The sequence below is a fragment of the Myotis myotis genome, unplaced genomic scaffold (genome assembly GCF_014108235.1).
Source record: "Myotis myotis isolate mMyoMyo1 unplaced genomic scaffold, mMyoMyo1.p scaffold_m19_p_12, whole genome shotgun sequence".
NCBI classification, from domain to species: Eukaryota; Metazoa; Chordata; class Mammalia; order Chiroptera; family Vespertilionidae; genus Myotis; species Myotis myotis.
The window spans coordinates 55931425-55951462 of NW_023416316.1; the positions used below are offsets into that span (position 1 = coordinate 55931425).

General features: G+C 41.9%; 1 protein-coding gene across 5 annotated transcripts in view; it reads right to left on the reverse strand.

Annotated features, from left to right (window-relative positions):
• The window catches only part of TTC39B (tetratricopeptide repeat domain 39B), a 118905-nt gene that overhangs the window by 77228 nt on the left and 21639 nt on the right, over positions 1-20038 (reverse strand). For 2 of the 5 annotated variants that reach the window (XM_036331192.1, XM_036331193.1), the window contains exons 2-3: positions 17777-17914; positions 10977-11011 (exon numbers count right to left, since the gene is read on the reverse strand). The exons of 1 other annotated variant lie outside the window; for it this stretch is intronic. In XM_036331192.1, coding sequence (XP_036187085.1) covers positions 10977-10998 — 22 coding nt within the window. In that variant the 5' untranslated portion in view covers positions 10999-11011; positions 17777-17914. The remainder of the gene's footprint in view (positions 1-10976; positions 11012-17776; positions 17915-20038) is intronic. 2 more of the 5 variants (XM_036331191.1, XM_036331190.1) reach the window with 1 other exon arrangement.

Genomic DNA, 20038 nt, shown 5'->3' on the forward strand with positions numbered 1-20038 from the left:
GGTCTTGAGTTGACAACTGTGAAAGATGAGTAATGAATACACAGGAATTCATTTTACTATCCTTGCTACTTTTTGTATATATTTGAAATTTTTCATATTCGAATTCTTTTTTTTAATATATTTTTATTGATTTCAGAGAGGGAGAGCTAAAACATCAATGATGACAGAGAACCATTGACTGGCTACCTCCTGCATGCCCCCCACTGGGGACTGAACCCCCAACCTGGGTGTGTGCCCTGACCTGGAATTGAACCGTGACCTCCTGGTTCATAGGTTGACACCCAACCACTGAGCCACACAGGCCATTCCAGAATTCTTTTTAAAATAAGATAACTTTGGTGCTGTGTGGAGAATGAATGGGGTACGGTTGGGGGGGCAGAAGGAGAGTGAACAAAGGAAACAAGAAAACACATTCGGCTGCTCTTACAGTAACTGAGGCAAAATCTGGGAGTACCTTGAGCTAATGTTACAGAGGGGAGAGAGAAAAGTGGACAGATAGGAAATAAATTTTGGAGGCAGAAATCATCAGACTTGGTAACATGGACGTTTAAGGAAAGGGAAGGAATCAAAGATGACTCCCAAGCATCTGGCTTGAGCAAGAGGTTGAAGACATTCACAGAGATGGAGAAGCCTGGGAGAGGAAAAGGTTTCAGATGGAGGAGGGAGGTAGGTATCAAGAGTTCAGTTTGGGCCCTGGCTGGTTTGGCTCAGTGGATAGAGCGTCAGCCTCAGGACTGAAAAGTCCCAGGTTTGATTCCGTTCAAGGGCACATGCCCAGGTTGTGGGCTTGACCCCCATTGGGAGGATGGGGCGGGGGGCAGGAGGCAGCCAATCAATGATTCTCTCTCATCATTGATGTTTCTCTTTCTCCCTATCCCTTCCTCTCTGAAATCAATAAAAATATTTTTTTTAAAAAGAGTTCAGTTTGGAACATATTAATTAAAGTGTTTGTGAAACATCCAAACGGATGATCAGATAAGCAATGATTGGGCCTGTTTCCCATTACAGCGATCCAATAATCCCAGACAGAGCAGCAGAGAGCAGCTGCCAAGTCCAGAAGTCACAGAGAGAGGAGGTGAGAAAGTCAGCACTGAGAGCAGGGTCCCTCGGGCTTTCAGACACAAGCTGGGCATTGCTCCCCAGGGTTGAGTGACCGTCAGAGAAGATCTCGAGTCTGCAGGAAAGGCAACCACAATGAAGGCCCTGCCCAGAGGGGTTCACAGACACAGCATTCATTTTGCCACCATGAAGGCCAAGTCTTCCACCTCCTTGGTAAGATGTGAAAATCGGACTCAAAGGTCACTAAGAGCTTTCTTTCCAATTATGAAATCTTGTCACTCCTCCTCATAGTGAAAGGGAGCATATGTATATAGAATATATAGAGTTTAACAAAGTGTGCATCCCCATCCTCTCAGTGGCCTTATGTAAAGAACGGCTCATTTTAGAAGTTCTGATACAACAATAGGCCATCAAACGAGACCTAATAGCACAAAATAGACTACACAGAAAGCAATTCAATATAGGAGAGGACACTGGACTTGTTAGAGAACGTTTATTTCCACTTACTATATTTCACTGACTCTATGACATAAGATTTTTCATTATGCAATATGCCTGAAACCAGAATACACCTTAAAATTGCCAGAAACTTCGACTGACGGAGATCAAAGTGAAGTTCTTGGGGAGAGGATCTGCATATGCTTCTGCCAACTACCTGAGAGAACCACAAATCTGATCCACTGAAAATTAAATTACTTGCTTGCACTTGTTTGGGCCACACTGGTAACTGAGGTTCAGAGCGCAAATCTAATTCTGACTCAGAGTTTTTATTAGAGTGTTAAGAAGTTAAACATGGGCTTCATGTATAGGACCCTTCAACTCCACGCCGAGGTATGTATGCTGGAGAACTGCAAATACATGTACACAATTATTTGTAGCAGCATTATTCACAGTGGCCAAAAACTGACAACAACCTCTATCTATGTCCATGAACTTATGGATGGATAAGCAAAATGTGGTATATCCACACATTTGATTATTATTCAGCCATAAAAAGAAACGAGTTCTGATACACGGCACAACGTGGATGAACCTCGAAAACCAGACACAAAAGAACACCTATGATTCTATTTTTATGAAATGTCTATAGAGACAGAAATTAGATTAGTAGTTGCCTAGGGTTGGGGGTGGAAAAAAGGCACAAGATTTCTTTTTCAGGTGATAAAATGTTTTCAAATTAGATTTTAGTGATGGTTGCGTAATTGTGTAAATATACTAAACTTAAGATCAACCAAAGGACTTGTATGCATGCATATAAGCATAACCAATGGACGCAGACACCAGGGGGGTGAGGGCATGAATGGGTGTGGGGTAAGGGGGCAATGAGGGGATAAGGACACATATGTAATACCTTAATAAAGAAAAAAAAATTTTAGATATATACTAAACTTAAGACAGGGATTTTATGGGATATAAATTAATAAAGCAATAGAATTTTTTATTCAATTCTCAGAGCAGAAAATCTCACGAAAGGTTTCTTCCCCCCTATCCAGTACCAAGATTGAAATACACAAGTCTCCTTACTGTGTCTTCCTGCATGACATTTATTTTTCCCTTCCCTTAGGAAAGGTTGCCTAAGAACACACATTCTCCATGGTGTGTTCTCCTTCCTTAGTGGCATACAAGATAACAATGTCAATGGCATCTTTTTAAAATATTAGGTTGGGAGTAGGGGGTTGGCATTGTGAAGAGTCCCTCTCTAGACCTAAGAAACATCTGCATTACTTAGACAGGGAAGTGGGGTGGGGGGAATCAGAGAAAAATGAAAGTACATCCAACTCTGCCTGTAGTTATTCTTTATCATTTAATAAAAAAAATATTAACTGCATGTTTTTCACTAATTTTCACCCTAAATAACCTTAAGACAGACCAAACTATTATATCATAAGTAAATGATCTAAGCTGATGAGGGGGGGAAACTGGCCTTAAAAGCTTTATCTCATTATAATCTACAATTTATGATTCACAAGAAAAGGTATGAAGAAGGAAAAAGTCCATGAGAAATGCTATACTACAAAACATTCTATGTTTATCGTAAGCTTCTTATCACCTGGCTAAAAATGTCACCACACCACCTTTTAAACTTCTAGAACTAAGGACAAAATCAGTAGTTCCCACTCAAAACCACATTAATCCCCACTGCATTCACACTACGTCAGGACTCGATTACCACATACAATTCTGTATGTTAGAATAAATTTAAAAATTTAATAAGGTGCTAGGAATATGAGAGATCACTGCTGAGAACACATTAAACTGCATCTGTTCAAACAGTCTTAAAACACAAGTTTAATTTATCCTCTGACTCTCTAAACTATCATAAAAAGAAAATCTTGATAAAGTAGTACCCAACAGGCCCCTGAGGTAATTAGATTTCTGTGTCATTTTCTACTGTGGTTTTTATATAAGAAACCAATTAATTGAAAACACTACCAAGTCACAGTGATCCCAAGTGGTTAGTCCACTCTCTCCACTCGATGGAGGCCAGGAATCCTCAGTGACCCAACTTCACTTTGTCCACATGTGCCAGGTAACCTGGTGTGCCCTCAAAACCCAAAGCCAATGCCAGGTGCTCCTGTCAACCAGAAAGAGCTCTTTGGAACGCCTGAGCATTTTATTTATTTTTCACATGCCTATCACTGCTACCTTATGAACATGCTTTATTCACACTCCCCACTACATCGTCAGAAATGGTAGTGGTGCACAAACACTGAGAGAGAAGGCTACCCAGTCACCAGAGCACCAGAAGCACCTGTCTGCATGGAACTGTTAAATCAAAGAGCCGGGCTGGGGTGGTTCAATGGTTGGGCTATGTCTAAACCAGGAGGTCATGGTTCGATTCCCAGTCAGGGCACATGCCCATGTTGCAGGCTTGATCCCAACCAGGAGGGTGGAGGCAGCTGATCAATGATTCTCATCACTGATGTTTCTATCTCTCCCTCCCTCTCCCTTCCTCTCTGAAATCAATAGAAATAAAAATATAATATAAATAAATTTTTTAAATAATAATAAATTAAAAGGCAAAAGACAGCAGAGCTAATCTTCTGGCAAATGCCTATAGTTCATGACATGGGTCTAATTTATAGGTCGCCTCCTCTGCCAAGCAATTCAGAAAGTTCATAAACAATTTTAATTTTAAAAAAGGATGTATCACCAACTGTTTGTGGAGGGTTTTTAATCTCATTTTATCTCCAGTTCTAAATGGTGGAGATGTTGATATGATCTAGCAGTTTGCAAACCTAGCAACCTTCCAAAATAGCTGAAACAACACAGTGGTTACCACAAAGATCAGAAGTGGGAAAATCTATGCGGTGGTCAATCCATTAAGCAGAAAGGGAGAACAGAAAATAGTTTTCTTTTGTGGAAACAATTTAAGGCCTCTCTCGTCTGTTAGCTCAAATCTTTTCATTAGAAATTCAGGAGGAAATTTTCCCAGGAAGAAATTAATCATCAGGTTGGCAAGAGGTCCGTGTCTTGCTACAGAGAGGCTGAAGCATGCTGTTTGCACTAGAAACCCAAAACCAAAATGTGTGGTTCAGTCAGCATAATGAAAAAGAGCTCTACTAAGGCTAGCAGCTAAGGCAGTGGTTCTCAACCTTCCTAATGCCGCGACCCTTTAATACAGTTTCTCATGTGTGGTGACGCCCAATTTCATTGTTACAAATGGAACATAACTAAAGCATAGTGATTAATCACAAATACAATATGTAATTATATATGTGTTTTCCGATGGTCTTAGGCGACCCCTGTGAAAGGGTCATTCGACCCCCAAAGGGGTTGCGACCCACAGGTTGAGAACCAGGGATCACAAAGGGAATGTCGCAGCATCACAAATTTAGGAGACAATGAAAGAAAAATATTCACAAATCCTGAAATTAGGACAAACTAACAGTTCACACACACACACACACACACACAAACAACAGATGAATTTTTTATAATTAACATGTATTTCAAATCCAAGAAAACACACACAATTTTTAAAGAAAAATATTGAGCCCTAGCCAGTTTGCCTCAGCAGATAGAGCGTCAGCCTGCAGACTGAGGGGTCCCGGATTTGATTCCGGTCAAGGGCACATGCCTGGGTTTCGGGCTCGATCCCTAGTAGGGGACATGCAGTAGGCAGCCGATCAATGATTCTCTCTTATCAATGATGTTTCTATCTCTATGTCTCCCTCTCCCTTCCTCTCTGAAATAAATTTTAAAATATATATATATATATATATATATATATATATATATGTATATATATAAATACTGAGTAAGAGATTACTTCTGCAACATTCTTTATTTCAAAAATGGGTTAGTAATGCAGGAAACATACATGCAGAAACATCACACTCTGTGCTGGGGAAATAGAGGGAACCACCCAAGTGAGCTTTCCCTGTGAGTGAAGGGTCTCCTACTAACTTTCAAAATGTCATTTTAGCCTGACCGGTTTGGCTCAGTGGATAGAGCGTCGGCCTACGGACTGAAGGGTCCCGGGTTCGATTCCGGTCAAGGGCATGTACCTTGGTTGCGGGCACATCCCCAGTGGGGAGTGTGCAGGAGGCAGCTGATCGATGTTTCTAACTATCTATCCCTCTCCCTTCCTCTCTGTAAAAAATCAATAAAATAAATTTTTTAAAAAATGTCATTTTAATACACTTGTCATCATTCTGAAATTTTTTTAACATACATGATACAAGTCTCTACCTTTTTAAATGGAATACAGTGGACATAATTTCACTTAAACTTTCTCCAATGTCTCAGTGGAGACTGACAGTAGCTGGGGTAGGAGGGGCAATAAAGTACCAATATTTACTGAGCACCTATATGTGCCTTACCCCCACAATCACATTTACATTCCATTTTTATCTTCCCAATACATCTAGGAGAGGATGAAGAAACTGAGATTCAAGAGAAACTGGCCGCTGGCCTCCCAGCCACTGTATGGCAGCTGGGACTAGAGCTTAATTCTACCTGTGAAGTCCAAGGACTTGTAGTGGTAGTGGTGCACAAACCACTTATTTAAAAATTTAATAAGGTGCTAGGAATATGAGAGATCACTGCTGAGAACACATTAAACTGCATCTGTTCTAACAGTCCAGGAAGGTACATCTAGTTGTGTGCACCAAAGCAAAATAAAACCAGGCTGCTGTGCTTTTGAGTTCTATGACTGCATGTCATGCTTTCTTCCTTCTTTCACTGCCATTGTTTGCCACTGTCCATAAACTGGCTTCTAAAACCACCCCCTCACCCTACCTCTCAGAACTCTGACAAAATTATGCCACAAACAACGCTCATTAGAATCAGGTCAGAATTAATTATAAGTCGTCTCTGGCTGGAGGCCTCTACTACAAGTAAAGGACAAGAGTTTTAGACCATGGACACTAATATGTCCTTTGCCTACCTTTCTGGCTTTGGGCTCTATTTCAGATATGTGAGGTTCTCTATTGGGTGAAGTGTTGCTACCCAATGTGCTGCTACAACTACAGTGATGGGAGCATGTACCAGGGACACTGGGCAACACTGAAAAAGACATTTATGAGACATTCTTAAAGGACACAAGAAATAACGCACATGAGAAACCCAGAAGAGCAAGAAAATTCTGAAACCTCTGGATTTGCTAAACTGAGCAGGACAGGAACTGAAAATTCCAAGACAGAAAATGCTGGCAGCAGCAGATAAATACAGCTGGAAGAGAGGCTGAAAGAGGCAAAGGATGGAAAAGAAAACATTAGGTAACCCAGAGAGTGAAGGAGCGTTAACAAACTATTGGTTTCAGGATGAGAAAAAATTATAACATTTTAAAGCTCAAGTAGTTTCTGACAGGAATAAAACAGGCCTTCATCACAGGGGTCATTTTTGAATGCTGTTCTGAGAACCAGTCATAATAGTATTGAAAGATCTAAAACAGTTCAACAAAGTGTAGTTTTTGTGTAAACACAGACATATAGATCAAAGGAACAAAACAAAAAGCCCAGAAACAGAGCGTTATTATTTTAACGAAATTATTTGATAAAGGAGACACCATATATACATTTTCTTTCCTTCACAGACTTAGCAAATGGTGTTGGAACAGTGGGCTAGAGGATTTAGGGTTTGCATGAGAGAGGGGTCTAAATTAAGTTCAGTTAAGTTCAGAGGGGTTTTTTGTTTTTTTTTAGTTCAACTATGTCCTTATTGATTTTCTCCCTTCTGGGTCTGTCCATTTCTGAGAGGTGTATTGAAGTCACACACATCTGTGATAATAGTATCATCGATTTCTCTGGGCAGTTCTCTCAGTTTGGGCCTCACATAGTTTGACGCTCTGCTGTTAGATGCATATACATTAAGAATTGTTAAATCTTCTTGGAGAGTTGATCCTTCTGTCACTAGGCAATGCTCTTCTTTATCCCTGACAACTTTCCTTACTTTGAAGTCTGCTCTCTGAAGTGAATACAGCTACTCCTGCTCTCTTTTGACTAGTGTTAGCATTGTCTATGTTTCTCCACCCATTTTCTGTTCATCTATATCACCGGTTCTCAACCTGTGGGTCGCGACCCCTTTGGGGGTCAAACGACCCTTTCACAGGGGTTGCCTAAGACCATCGGAAAAAACATATATAATTACATATTGTTTTTGTGATTAATCACTATGCTTTAATTATGTTCAATTTGTAACAATGAAATTGAGGGTCACCACAACCTGAGGAACTGTATTAAAGGGTCGCGGCATTAGGAAGGTTGAGAACCACTGATCTATATGTATATTTAGAGTGAGTTCCTTAGAGACAACATATAGTTGGGTCGTGTATTTTTAATCCATTCTGACAATGTCTGTCTTTTAATTGGCACATTTAGAACAGAGTGGCAACTTCCAAGCTCCTGACATGTAAAACCTGAAACGATGTCAGGTTCAGAGTTTTGCTTGTTTGTTTGTTTGTTCCTCTAGGATTTGATTTCTTAAAAAACCAATAAATGTTAAAAATAGCTGACAAGGCCTTACGGGCCCAAAGGTCATGTCTCTGCCAGTGTAACGCAGCCAGTAAAAGCTGAGGGAAACACAGTGAAAACGTGCTGCCCTTGGTCACAGCAAGGACGTCTGACCTGCTCTCATCCCTTAGGCCTGACCCCTCTCTGGTGTGTGTCTCTTCCTACTGGGAGCAGCAGAGCCTCCACTGGTGAACTCCAATTACCAGCCTGCAGCCTGACCCCTTCCTACCTCCTAGACTGCAGTCTCCTGTTATAGCCCAGCTCAGTCCCAGACACTCAGAGGGCCCAGAAGCTGCAGACTTGAATAATTACAAGATTTCTGGATGGCAGATGACATGCTCACCTTAAAAGTGACTTTGTAAAAATAATCCTATATAATAAAAGCCTAATATGCTAAGTGTCTAGTAGACCGGTCAGCCGTTCAACCAATCAAAGCGTCATATGCTAATGATATGCTAAGGCCACTCAACCACTTGCTATGACATGCACTGACCACCAGGGGGCAGACAGTCAACCAGACAACCAGTCGCTATGACGTGCACTGACCACCAGGGGTCAGATGCTCAGACCAGTAGGTTAGCTTGCTGCTGGGGTTCAGCCAATCAGGACTGAGCGAGACAGGCTGGACATGACCTGGAGCCCTCCCACAGTCCCTCCCCAGCTGGCCAACCTCCCACATCCCTCCCGGGCCCCGATCGTGCACCAATGGGGTCCCTCAGCCTGGCCTGCGCCCTCTCGCAATCCAGGACCCCTCAGGGGATATCGGAGAGCTGGTTTTGGCCCAATCCCGCAGGCCAGGCTGAGGGACCCCACTGGTGCACGAATTTGTGCACCGGGTCTCTAGTGTCACATAAACAGATAATCTTCCAAAGAGTACAGCATGAAAAGAGAAGGGGAAAAGGGGTAACTTTATAGGGGAGGAATCTAACAAACACCATCTCCAGCCAGGTAATCAGAGGTGCTATCCTAGTCAGCCAAGCTGACAACACAGAGCCTTGATATGATGTGATGAGGATGGCCGGTGTCTTCCTCCCCAAAACACATGATCTCAGTGTAATCATGAGAAGAAAAAAGATACATCCCAACTGAGGGGCATTTTGCAAAAAAATGACCAGTACTGCTCAAAACTGTCAAAGCCATAGAAAGCAAGGAAGCCTGAGAAATGGTCATAACCAAGAAGGGCCCAAGGAGACAGGATGACAAGGTCTAATGGGGCATCCTGAAGGAGATGCTGGACAGGAAAGGACAGTAGGTAAAAACTGAAGAAATTTGAATCAAGTGCGGACTTCAGTTAATAATAATGCATCCACATAGGATTATTAACTGTGACAAATATACTGTGCTAATGTAAAGTTAATAAGAAGGAAAACCAGTGAGGGGTATACAGAAACTCTCTTTACTGTCTTCACCGTAATTCTGAAAGTCGGAAACTGTTCCAAAATAAAAATAGTAATCACGATTAAAGTTTTTTAATCACATAAACAGTCAACAACATAAACATTAAAACTTTGGACAATATATAAACTTGTAACTCTAACACAAAGAAAAACAGCAATGCAGGGGAAATATCTGTAGCAAATATGACAAAAGATTAAAGTGTATATATGTCTTAAAGTTCACCTATATATATAAAAGCCCAAGCGACCGAACAACCTGTCGACTGGTGGCTATGATGCTCACTGATCACCAGGGGGCAGTTGCTCAACGCAGGAGCTGCCTCCTGGTGGTCAGTGTGCTCCCACAGCCACCACAGCTGGCCAACCTCCCATGGTCCCTCCCCCCGGCTATCAGACCCAACTGAGACTGGACGAGACAGCCCTGATTGGCCCCGATCACCAGCCAGGCCGAGGAACTCCACCCGTGCACAAATTCCTGCACCGGGCCTCTAGTATGTATATAAGAAACAGTGAAAAAATAGTTAACAAGGAAAAGAAAACTAGCATTCATACAAAAGGAAATGCAATGTTACAATGACAAACAAATTTTTAATTTTTAAAATCTAAAATAATTAGTATCATTTAAGGTGATTATACATATTAAAACACTTCACTTACACAGTACTGGTAGTCATGTAAACGGATAAAAACTCTTTTGAAAGTGCTATGGACTGAATTGTGCCCCAATACCCAATTCACATGTTGAAGCCCTAACCCCCAATGTCATGGTTTTGGGAGATGAGGCCTTCGGGAGATAATCAGGTTTAGATGGGGATCCTGAGAATGAGACCTTTAGATGGGATTAGTGCCTTCCTCAGAAGAGATGTCAGTGAGAGGTAGTGTGTTTTCTCATTCTCTCTCTCGATTTCTCTCTCCCTTTTTCCCCTCCTTCTCTCTCTCTCTCTCTCTCTCTCTCTCTCTCTCTCTCTCTCTCTCCCTTTTTCTCAAAGGCAGCCAGATGCAAGCCAGAAACAGTGCTCTGACCAGACCCTGACCATGACAGCACCCTGCTCTCAGACTTCCAGCCTCCAGGTCTTCAAGAAAATAAATGTCTGTTGTTTAAACCACACAGTCTGTGATATTTTTTATGGTAGCCCAAGGTAACATGCAGAAAGGCAATTTGAGATACCATACATAGGACAATGCACATATGCATCCCTTTTAACCCAATGATCCTACGTCTGTGAAGTTAACCTTTGGTGATAATTCAAGAATATGACAAAGCTATACACGTGGAAATACTCATTACTTAGTTTTACATTTTTAAACCTTAATCTGTTGGAAAACGTACTTTTCTCTGAGTTTCATTAATGTTATAAGAAATAATACTCAAAAATATATTTGAAAGTAACTTCAGATAGATCCTTTCTTAAGCATAGCCATATCCTAACTCTTGAATTACAGAAAAGTGACTTCCTTCTGACACTGGTCACCAATCTCAAAAGACAAAAAGGAAATTTACATTTTATATAAGAGAGCCATCAATTTTTACTTACTACACATTGTTTATTATGTTACTACTTACGCAGAGATGGTGTCCAAGGCATCTTCAAAAATGTCCTGAGGGGGAACAGAAAATACAATGAGTTTCTGAAGAATCAAGAACTCTAACGGTAAACAAGAAGGCGAGTATGTGGGTGTGTGCAGAGGCGGGGCAGTCTGGGTGGGATGCAGTGGGATCACTCAACTCTCACTAACGAAATGTCTGTCAGAGAAAGCAAGCATATAAATTTACGTGAGGTTTAATTTTTTAAAAATAATTAAGGCAGGTAAAATACTTGGCTAGCAATCAAACTGGGCTAATTTGAATGAGTGTGACTTCTTTAGTGGAGTCATCTTTTACTCTTCAGTCTCATTCATCCCAGTGAGAGAATAAAATAAATAACAGCATTTACCCAATCTAGTCTTCCCTTTCTCCATGGCTAGCCAAGTGCGCCCCTTTTTCACATCTAGTTTCAATACCCTCCGAGCTGGCCTTCCTGCTACCAGCCTTTCTCCCAGGTCAGTATGTAAATCTGTGCCACATAGGACAGCCCTTAAGGCAGTGGTTCTCAACCTTCCTAATGCCGTGACCCTTTAATACAGTTCCTCAGGTTGTGGTGACCCTCAATTTCATTGTTACAAATTGAACATAATAAAAGCATAGTGATTAATCACAAAACAATATGTAATTATATATGTGTTTTCCGATGGTCTTAGGCGACCCCTGTGAAAGGGTCATTTGACCCCCAAAGGGGTGGCGACCCACAGGTTGAGAACCGCTGCCTAAAGGAATATGCCAATGGCCTGTTCAAAAGCTGCAACTGGAGAAAACCCATATCCATACACAAACACACACACACACATTTATATCCACTCACAAATCCACACATGCACCCTACACTAATCCACACTGAGACTCACACACTCACAATCTCATAAATAAACTCATAATCATACACACACACTCACTCACAAATTCAAACATACAAAAAGTTTCCTCAAAGCTGCAAAATCAAATCCAGGACTCACTACAACCTGGTCGAATCGTCAAAGCATCTTTCTCTCACATCCCTCCCACCTCCACCCAAACTCAAGGACTGCACTGGTCCCCTAACTCCCACACTTGACACCCTTCATTTAATTCTTCACACAACAGCCACAGTTATTCTTTTTCTTTTCTTTCTCTTCTTTTAATAAACTCAGACCATTCCACGGGTCTATACCTCTCTAAGAACGTTCCACTGCACTGAGAATAAACTCAAACTCCTCCCTATGATCTCGGAACTACTAAATGGCCCTGCCCGCCCACCTCTCCCCTTCCCCTCCCCCTCCCCCAACCCGCTGCCCCCTTCCTCACTCCACATAAGGCACAGGTCTGAGTTTCTGTTCCTTTAACAAGACAAACTCATCCCACACCTCTCCGAATTGTTCGCTGTTTTATAGAATGCTCTTCACTCAACTCTTCCCGTGACTGACCGTTCTCATCCTTCTGTTTTCAGCTCAGAAAGCCACCTCTTCAAAGAGACCGGCCCTGATAACCCTACTAAAAATGACTAAAAATAGCAGTTTACTTATAGTTTTGCATCATCTGATTTATTTCATTCATAATCTTATCATAATCTCTAAAACCTTGTTTGATTATGAGGCGGCAATCTGTCTCCATCAGGGCAGGTTCCTACTGATCATGTGTACAGAAAACTCGCCAGGGCTTGGCACAGAGCTGTTGCTCAGTAAACACATGCTGCCTAATGAATGAATGAATGGAGCATGGACTGTCAAGGCACTGATCGTATCACCTTATTGAGAACTATGACATACAAATGAGGAGACAGGGTTACAGAATGTTCCCTTGTGTGACCATTAACATTGAACAATGTTTAAACTACACTGCACTGTGTCTTGAGGCAGGACAGGAAAAGACGGTATAAATACGAAAAGAAGAAGAAACAGCAATATAAGTGGTGGCAGAACTGAGTTCAGAATTGGGATCCCTCACCTATTAACCTACATTAATACCGTGTCTTGCAAGGGAGGGAGGCAGAGTCGAGGGCAATTCCGTCTTATCCTCCCTCCTCCGAAGCCACATCAGAAGCTCGTCAACGAGCCCCTGGCAGAAAAATGAGCCAGCTCTGAAGTACCATGTCCTAAGCCAAAAGTAAAAAGATGCTCCTCTGGCCTCTACAAAAGTTTCTAACTAGGAAAGGACTCCTTTCTCCAAGTCAAAAGTCTGAAGAGGCTCTTGATATCACAGCTTCTGCCATTTTGAATCGCAGGTCAATATCCTACAGGCCAGCCCATGCCAGCACACACCAGTGAGGGGCTGTGGAGGAGGGAAGGGAATCTGCTCTACAGAAACCCCATCCGGCATGAGGACCAGCTGCCTATACCAGACACCAGCTCACAATCCCTCCGGCATCACTGTTAACCGCCCTGGGCTGACCTTCACGAGAAAGAAGAGAGGTGGCGAGCAGGCTCCTGGAAGGCTTCTGTGTGTCCGTCCCCCTTCCTGGCAAAGCTCAACCCAGAGCAGGCACCAAGCAGACACGGAAATACCCAGGCTGATATTTACACTTCAACAAGAAATACCCCATTACCAACCTCAGGAAAAGAAAACCGAATATAAAGAAAGAAATCATCTTTAATTAAGTAACCTCTCTCCATTTTTTCATACGCAGAGGGTTCTCTAAATAAAGCATACTACCCAATGTGGTACCACGACTATGGCTGGCAATACTGCAGTGTATATTTGAAAGCTTCTGAGAGTAAATCCTAAAGTTCTCACCACACAAAGAAAAAAAGACTGTAAATATGTGAAGTGATGGATGTGTTAACCCTACCATACTAATCGTTGTGCAATAATACCTATCTCAAATCACGATGTGGTACACCTGTTATATGTTAATTATCTCAATAAAGCTGGGATTTTTTTTTAATTAAAAAAATGTTAAAATCGCCCTGGCTGGAGTCGTGGCTCAGCTGGTAGAAGCATCATCCTGCACACCAAAGAGTTGAAGGCTAAATACCCAGTCAGGGCACATACCAAGGTTGCGGGTTCCATCCCCATGCTAGAGGCAGCTGATCAATGTTTCTCTCACACGTGGATGTTTCTCTCTCTCTCTCTCTCTCTTTTTCCATCTCTCTCTCTAAAAAAAAAAAAAAGTCAATGAAAATGACCTCGGGGTGAGGATTTTTTTTTAAAAGTTAAAATCTTTTTTTCCCCATTTAGATGAAAATAGGCTACCTCCATTAACAATGCAGAAAATCCATGGAATTCTAGGACATTATTCTAATAAACTGGAGATGAGGAAGGAAAAATGGGAGGGAAGGAGGAAACTAGACACAAAAGGTAAAAAAAAAAATTTCATTTTACAAAGAGGGAAGAGCAGAACTAAGATTTACTGATTGCCGATCATGTGCCAGGGACTTTACAAAAGCTATCTCATTTGCTCCTCCCAATTTATAGCAAGTAAATCCAGTCGCAGGTAACTACCTGCCCAATATTGCACAACTGGTAAGCGAAGGAATTAGAATCCAACCTCAGATTTCCTTAACTCCAACGTCGTTTTTAAATGTGAATAGAACTATCCAAATCCTGGAGCCGCGGCAGTGGAGCAGGAGTGGACAGGGCGTGGGAGAGGAGTGGGCAGCACACCCTCCACGCCACACTGCAGCACTGTGGGAACCAGCCCTCGCGGAGTGTTTCCTTCTCTAGGAGGACGGACTTGTGTTTGACTTTGCTATTTACTGTCTGATTAGACCCCAGGCACAGTGAGGTTACATGCTAACGTGCAGATTTCTGAATGGTATAAAAACCTCAAAGGTTGTGGTTATATTGCCCTATAGGACACTGCCCAGTGTTGTGTATAGCCTAGCAATCTTAATCTAACATTCTTTTTTTTTTCAAGCCTATAAATTCCCAGTTCCTCAAATACCCTTTGCATCAGTTTGCCGTCTTGCTCGTTTCTGCCACAATAGGAGAAATAAAATGTTGACATGTTCATTTTATATCTTTATGAGAATCGTATTTCTAAGTTTTAAAAATTATACTTTGACAACAGACTCTCTCCCTGGTTACATGCAAATACAGTTTCCCAGGTTCTTGGGGAAAGTTATGTGGGTCCACCTTGGGGATGGAATACCAGAAATCAAAGAGACTGTCTGCTCAGACCTCCCGTACCACATACCCAGGGACCAATGGCTTCCTTTTCCTCAAATTCTATCCCTTCCTGCTGCTGCCTCAGGGGCCTCCTTTCCTCTGTGGGGTCCCCTCAGGACCCCCAGGTTTGGCACTGGATCTGCAGTGGACTGCTGGTCTGTCTACAGCCTCTCCCCAACACTAAGTACACCCGCATATAGTCATCAAACAGCATAACTAGGGTTTTCTACCTCTGGTCTCTTTGCTTCTCCAGACTCACCATCAGCTGCCCAGTATTTCTCAGTATTGGTTTCATTTCCCCGGTGATTACCATAAACTGGTTTTCCTTAAACCTCCCAGTACTGGGCATTTCCCCAGTGATTACCATAAACTGGTGCCTGCCAGTACCGGCAGGCACACCATGTGGACTCCAGTTGAAACATATACAGTCAGAGAAGCATCCAGCGTCTTCCCGTTCAAGGAGAATAAGACAGGCAAGCTCATGTCGCTGACCAATAGGATTTGCTCATGGGAACGCTTCGGTGTTTACTTCTTCCCTTGAAGGCAGCTGAACTGACCACACCTGGCTCCTGATCACACATTGCCCCAAAATGGTACCTGACTTTTTCCAGAGTTTGTCTTGACTTCCTGGCTAGAGTCAAGGGATATCACACTCCTTTTGAATCCACTTTATAACCCAGCACAACACTTTACACTTCACAGATTCTTAGCAAAGAACTGCCAGCCGACTGGCTGGCTGAGTAGCCATGTCCTGAGGTGGAGGCTCCTCCTCACCTTGAGCAGTTTCCTTTTGCAGTTTAGCCAATGGCTTCACCCTGTGAGGTGAAAGCGTCCCTGGAGGACCTTCGGGTGCAAGGCTGGCCCTCCAGGGCCTGCTTCCTGCTGAGGGGAGCCCTGGGCATGGAAATGGACGGAGAAGAGAGGACGGGGATGAGGGTGCTGTATCAACTATTAAAGCTTTTCTGAGCAATTTTCATGTTGACTGGTTAACTGGGTTATATTCTGAGTCTAAAAATGCATGAAAGTGTGTTTAAATAATAGCAGATTCTTAATAAATCTTTAATAAACTAAGAATCGTAAATAATGAAGATACTAATGATAAAAATGTTTACATTGTTTTTATCCTGAAGGGGAAGAGGCAAAGAATAAAGATGACATCACGGGACGTAAAGTCCAGCATAGGAAATAAAGTCAATGATACTGTAGTAACTATATATGGAGACGGGGTGATAGTAGAAATTCGGGGAGAACACTTTGTAAAGTATATGATTGTCTAAACCAGGGGTCCTCAAACTACGGCCCGCGGGCCACATGCAAATACAAATATTGTATTTGTTCCCATTTTGTTTTTTTTACTTCAAAATAAGAGATGTGCAGTGTGCATAGGAATTTATTCATAGTTTTTGTTTAAACTATAGTCCGGCCCTCCAACGGTCTGAGGGAGTGAGCTGGCCCCCTGTTCAAAAAGTTTGAGGACCCCTGGTCTAAACCCTATGATTTACAACTGGAACTAATCGAAAATAATATTGAATGTAAACTGTAATAAAAAAAATTTTAAATAAACAAAAGACACTAAAAATGAATAAAGATGACAAATATGCTAGTAACAGTAATAATTTAGATAGTCTGTATTAATTTCCAAAGAGACCAAATAGATTTACAAACTCTTCAGGAATCCCCATGTGAATTTTAATGCACTTTGTGGCATGAAAAGGAATATATGGTAAATATTACTATAAAAGGAAAGAGGAAGTAGGAAGGAACATAATAAATGTTCTGTCAAAGGGTCCCACAAATCCAAAAAGTTGACTCACTTCTCTAGAGCCTCTTCCTGTCTCCCCTTACCTTTTCCTCTTCCTCCTCCTCTTCTCCCTCTCTCTCATGGATGACTTGATGAGGTCTGTGAGCTGACGTTACCAAGTTCTCAAGTAACTGTTCTTTAGAGAGGGATTGCACAGTGTGATAGGACTCTGTAGACACTTTCCTCCTCAGGGAGAACCAGCCCCACATGGTCCCAGACCCTCCTAGCTGGAGCTTTCACCCAAGATTCCCTTCTATTGACCAATGATGCTATGTGTTTGGTTCCGTGGGCTCAAAGAACCCTAGAGCTGCTGAGAACTCTGACACGTCACAGGTTCTACCTACTCCTGGCTCCGGGGCACATCTGGACCGCTCCCAGGAACATGAGGCATGAAAAGAGTGCCCAGCCTAGCCCGGGACTCGGGCAGGGATTAAGAGCCATGAATACTGAGGTCCCAAGACTGCACACACTCCTCTGCATGGCCTTCATGCCTGGTGAATCCAAATATTCAAAGTGGGAAACCAGGCTGACATCAATTGTTACACTTCAGTAATACCATATTGACACACCAGGAAGGTTCCTCAACTATTGGCTGTAAATCTTTTCATACATAAAGGAGAGGGCACACTGCTAGTTAAAGGAATAATATGAAAAAACCCATACACTTAAGTGGCATCATTCCCCACTCTAACATCGATAAAGTATTGATTTTTCTAAATCAGGATGAATTTAAAATACATCTTTATTATATGTCCATGAAGTGACTTTTAGAAGTTTGGGAAAAGACTTTTTAAAAAAAAAAAAAGAGATATTTGCCCTGAGCTGATCTGTCAGCAATGATTTTTCATTCTGCTCATATCTGCCACCCATTTCTCTGCCATCTTACCTATTTGTAAAAAGCAGCCATGGCCTTCATTTAAACTCCCAACTGCCTCCTGGGGGCTCCACAGTTGCATTTTCTATGTGATGCTACTTGCTTTGTTAACTTCAGCCTGTGTGATGAGCGTCAATGCCCTGAGTCTCCCTGGTGGACAAACGTAAAACTCAGCCTCAGCATCCTCGTGACTGGGTCTGCAGAGTGCAAACACCACTCATTCCTCCCCTCAGAGGATTACCAGCAACGCACCTGTGAAACCTTTACTGACCCACAGAGCTCTTACTCAAAGGGAAGAAAAGCAACTGGGGTCCATGCAGTAGAGACTATTCACACTCCAAGTCCCCACATGGCCCTTGCAGGGAACAAAATGTGACTTTCCCAGGGTTTAAAGCGATCAGGCGATGGGCATAAATTCTCCACTATCGCAGACAGGAAAAAAGAACATGACACAGAGTTCATCTTCTGAACCTGCCCAGATTTGTAAAATCTGATTTTTTTTATACACTTAGTAAAAAACTGGAGGTTTTCAGAGATTATTCAAATGTAGAGCTTTTTCATTTTTAATACTACACACCATAAAATCAGCTGCCAGAAGGAAAAAAAATTATGCCTTAGAAAATTTTATTTTAAACAATCATCACTTGAGATTGAAAATAATTTGACATATTCTCCAAGTATAACTTTAATATAGTTCTCTAGTTGCTCTTATCTGGGGGAGTGCTCTAATATTACCCCCTAAATTATGTCTTTTTTCTCAAAGCTTCATATTTCCTATCAGATCTGAGAAGTGAAAATTAGGCATACAAAAGAACAGTCATTTCACTAGCGAGGATTACTTTGAGCACATAAATTGAGCACATGTTTCCTCAGCAACTATTACATGTTGGTGAGTTAGGTTTTATTCAATGATTCACTCAAACATTGCAGTAGTAACGTAGTACATTTCCAACATAGGACAGGAGGAAACATATATTTCGGCCTGAAAGTTTTATTTAGACCTGAGCAGGTCTTCCCTTTCCACCCTCCACTTCCTGGTGTGGAGAATGGGGATTTCAACAGCCTCCCTGATTTTTGTAAGAATGCTAATAAGATCATGCATAGCAGGTCTGACTCAAAACAGGCCCAATAAATCCCATTCCAGAGGGTCTTTAATTCTCAGATACGGGGTGAATCCGTGGACTCAGGGAGCCAGATCCCCCATGGTACTTCCTCAACAACTCTTTTTCATACCAAAGATTCTACACCTCCTTTTGCAAGAGAGAAAAGAGGCCATATGTGGGACTATTTATAGCAAATAGGTGCTCAAGCATGTTAACTGCCTTTACTTCTCCTATCTTAAAATGCCTTCCCCTCTTATTCTTTAATGCCCAGACCCTTCTTACTCAGTGGGCTACCCAGCATGATAAACATAAGTTATGGGCACAGAGCCCAGGTCCTCAGCTCAATGGGGAGCAGAGTGACCTCGGCCAACACAATGTGAGCTTGGCCAACACACCCAATGAATGGCTAGGGGCTCTAGCCTCCTTCTGAGTGAAGCAGACAGGTTGGCATAGATGCCATCCCTTCCTCAAAATCCTAAATTTAACAGAAATCCCCCCCCAATGAGGAAGCTGTTTGTCCATCACCCTCAGAAAAGCCTGGCGTTCAGAGGGACTGCATCTCAATGGACTGCTGAACCTTTCAGATTTTGAGCCAGATCAGTGGTACCAACTTGATCCTAGATAGCTAGTGTGTTCACAAAATGAGTCTTTGGCATCTGCAACAGCTTTTAGCCAAGCACAGAGGAACCATGAGAATAAAAAAGGAACCACCAGATGTCACTCTCACAAAACACAATAACGAAATTAGACAGCTTGGTTTTCATTTTCACTGACACATAGATCCATGGGTTGAGAAAAATGAAATAGATAACTTTGTGAAGGAGGAAAAACTTTCCCTTCCTACATTTTGTTATAAATATGGAGTTGAGTCTGGCTTAAGGCAAGGGGTAAGTCCTGAGGTCAATACTTAAAAGGAAAATATATAGTCAAACTTAACATTGAACAAATACTTTAGATTGTCATCATAACTGTCATTGTGAATGGTTTTGAATATAACCTCATAGAGGAATGGCTTTCACATCTATTTCTCACTCTATTCTCAAAATATCCAATTGGGTTAGGGAAGAAAATTCAATGTTTTATCTATTGGTGCAAAGGTAGGCAAACATAAAATGTGTACAGTGAAATATGGTGTGTAATAAAGAGTACATATGTAAACAAGATTTTTACA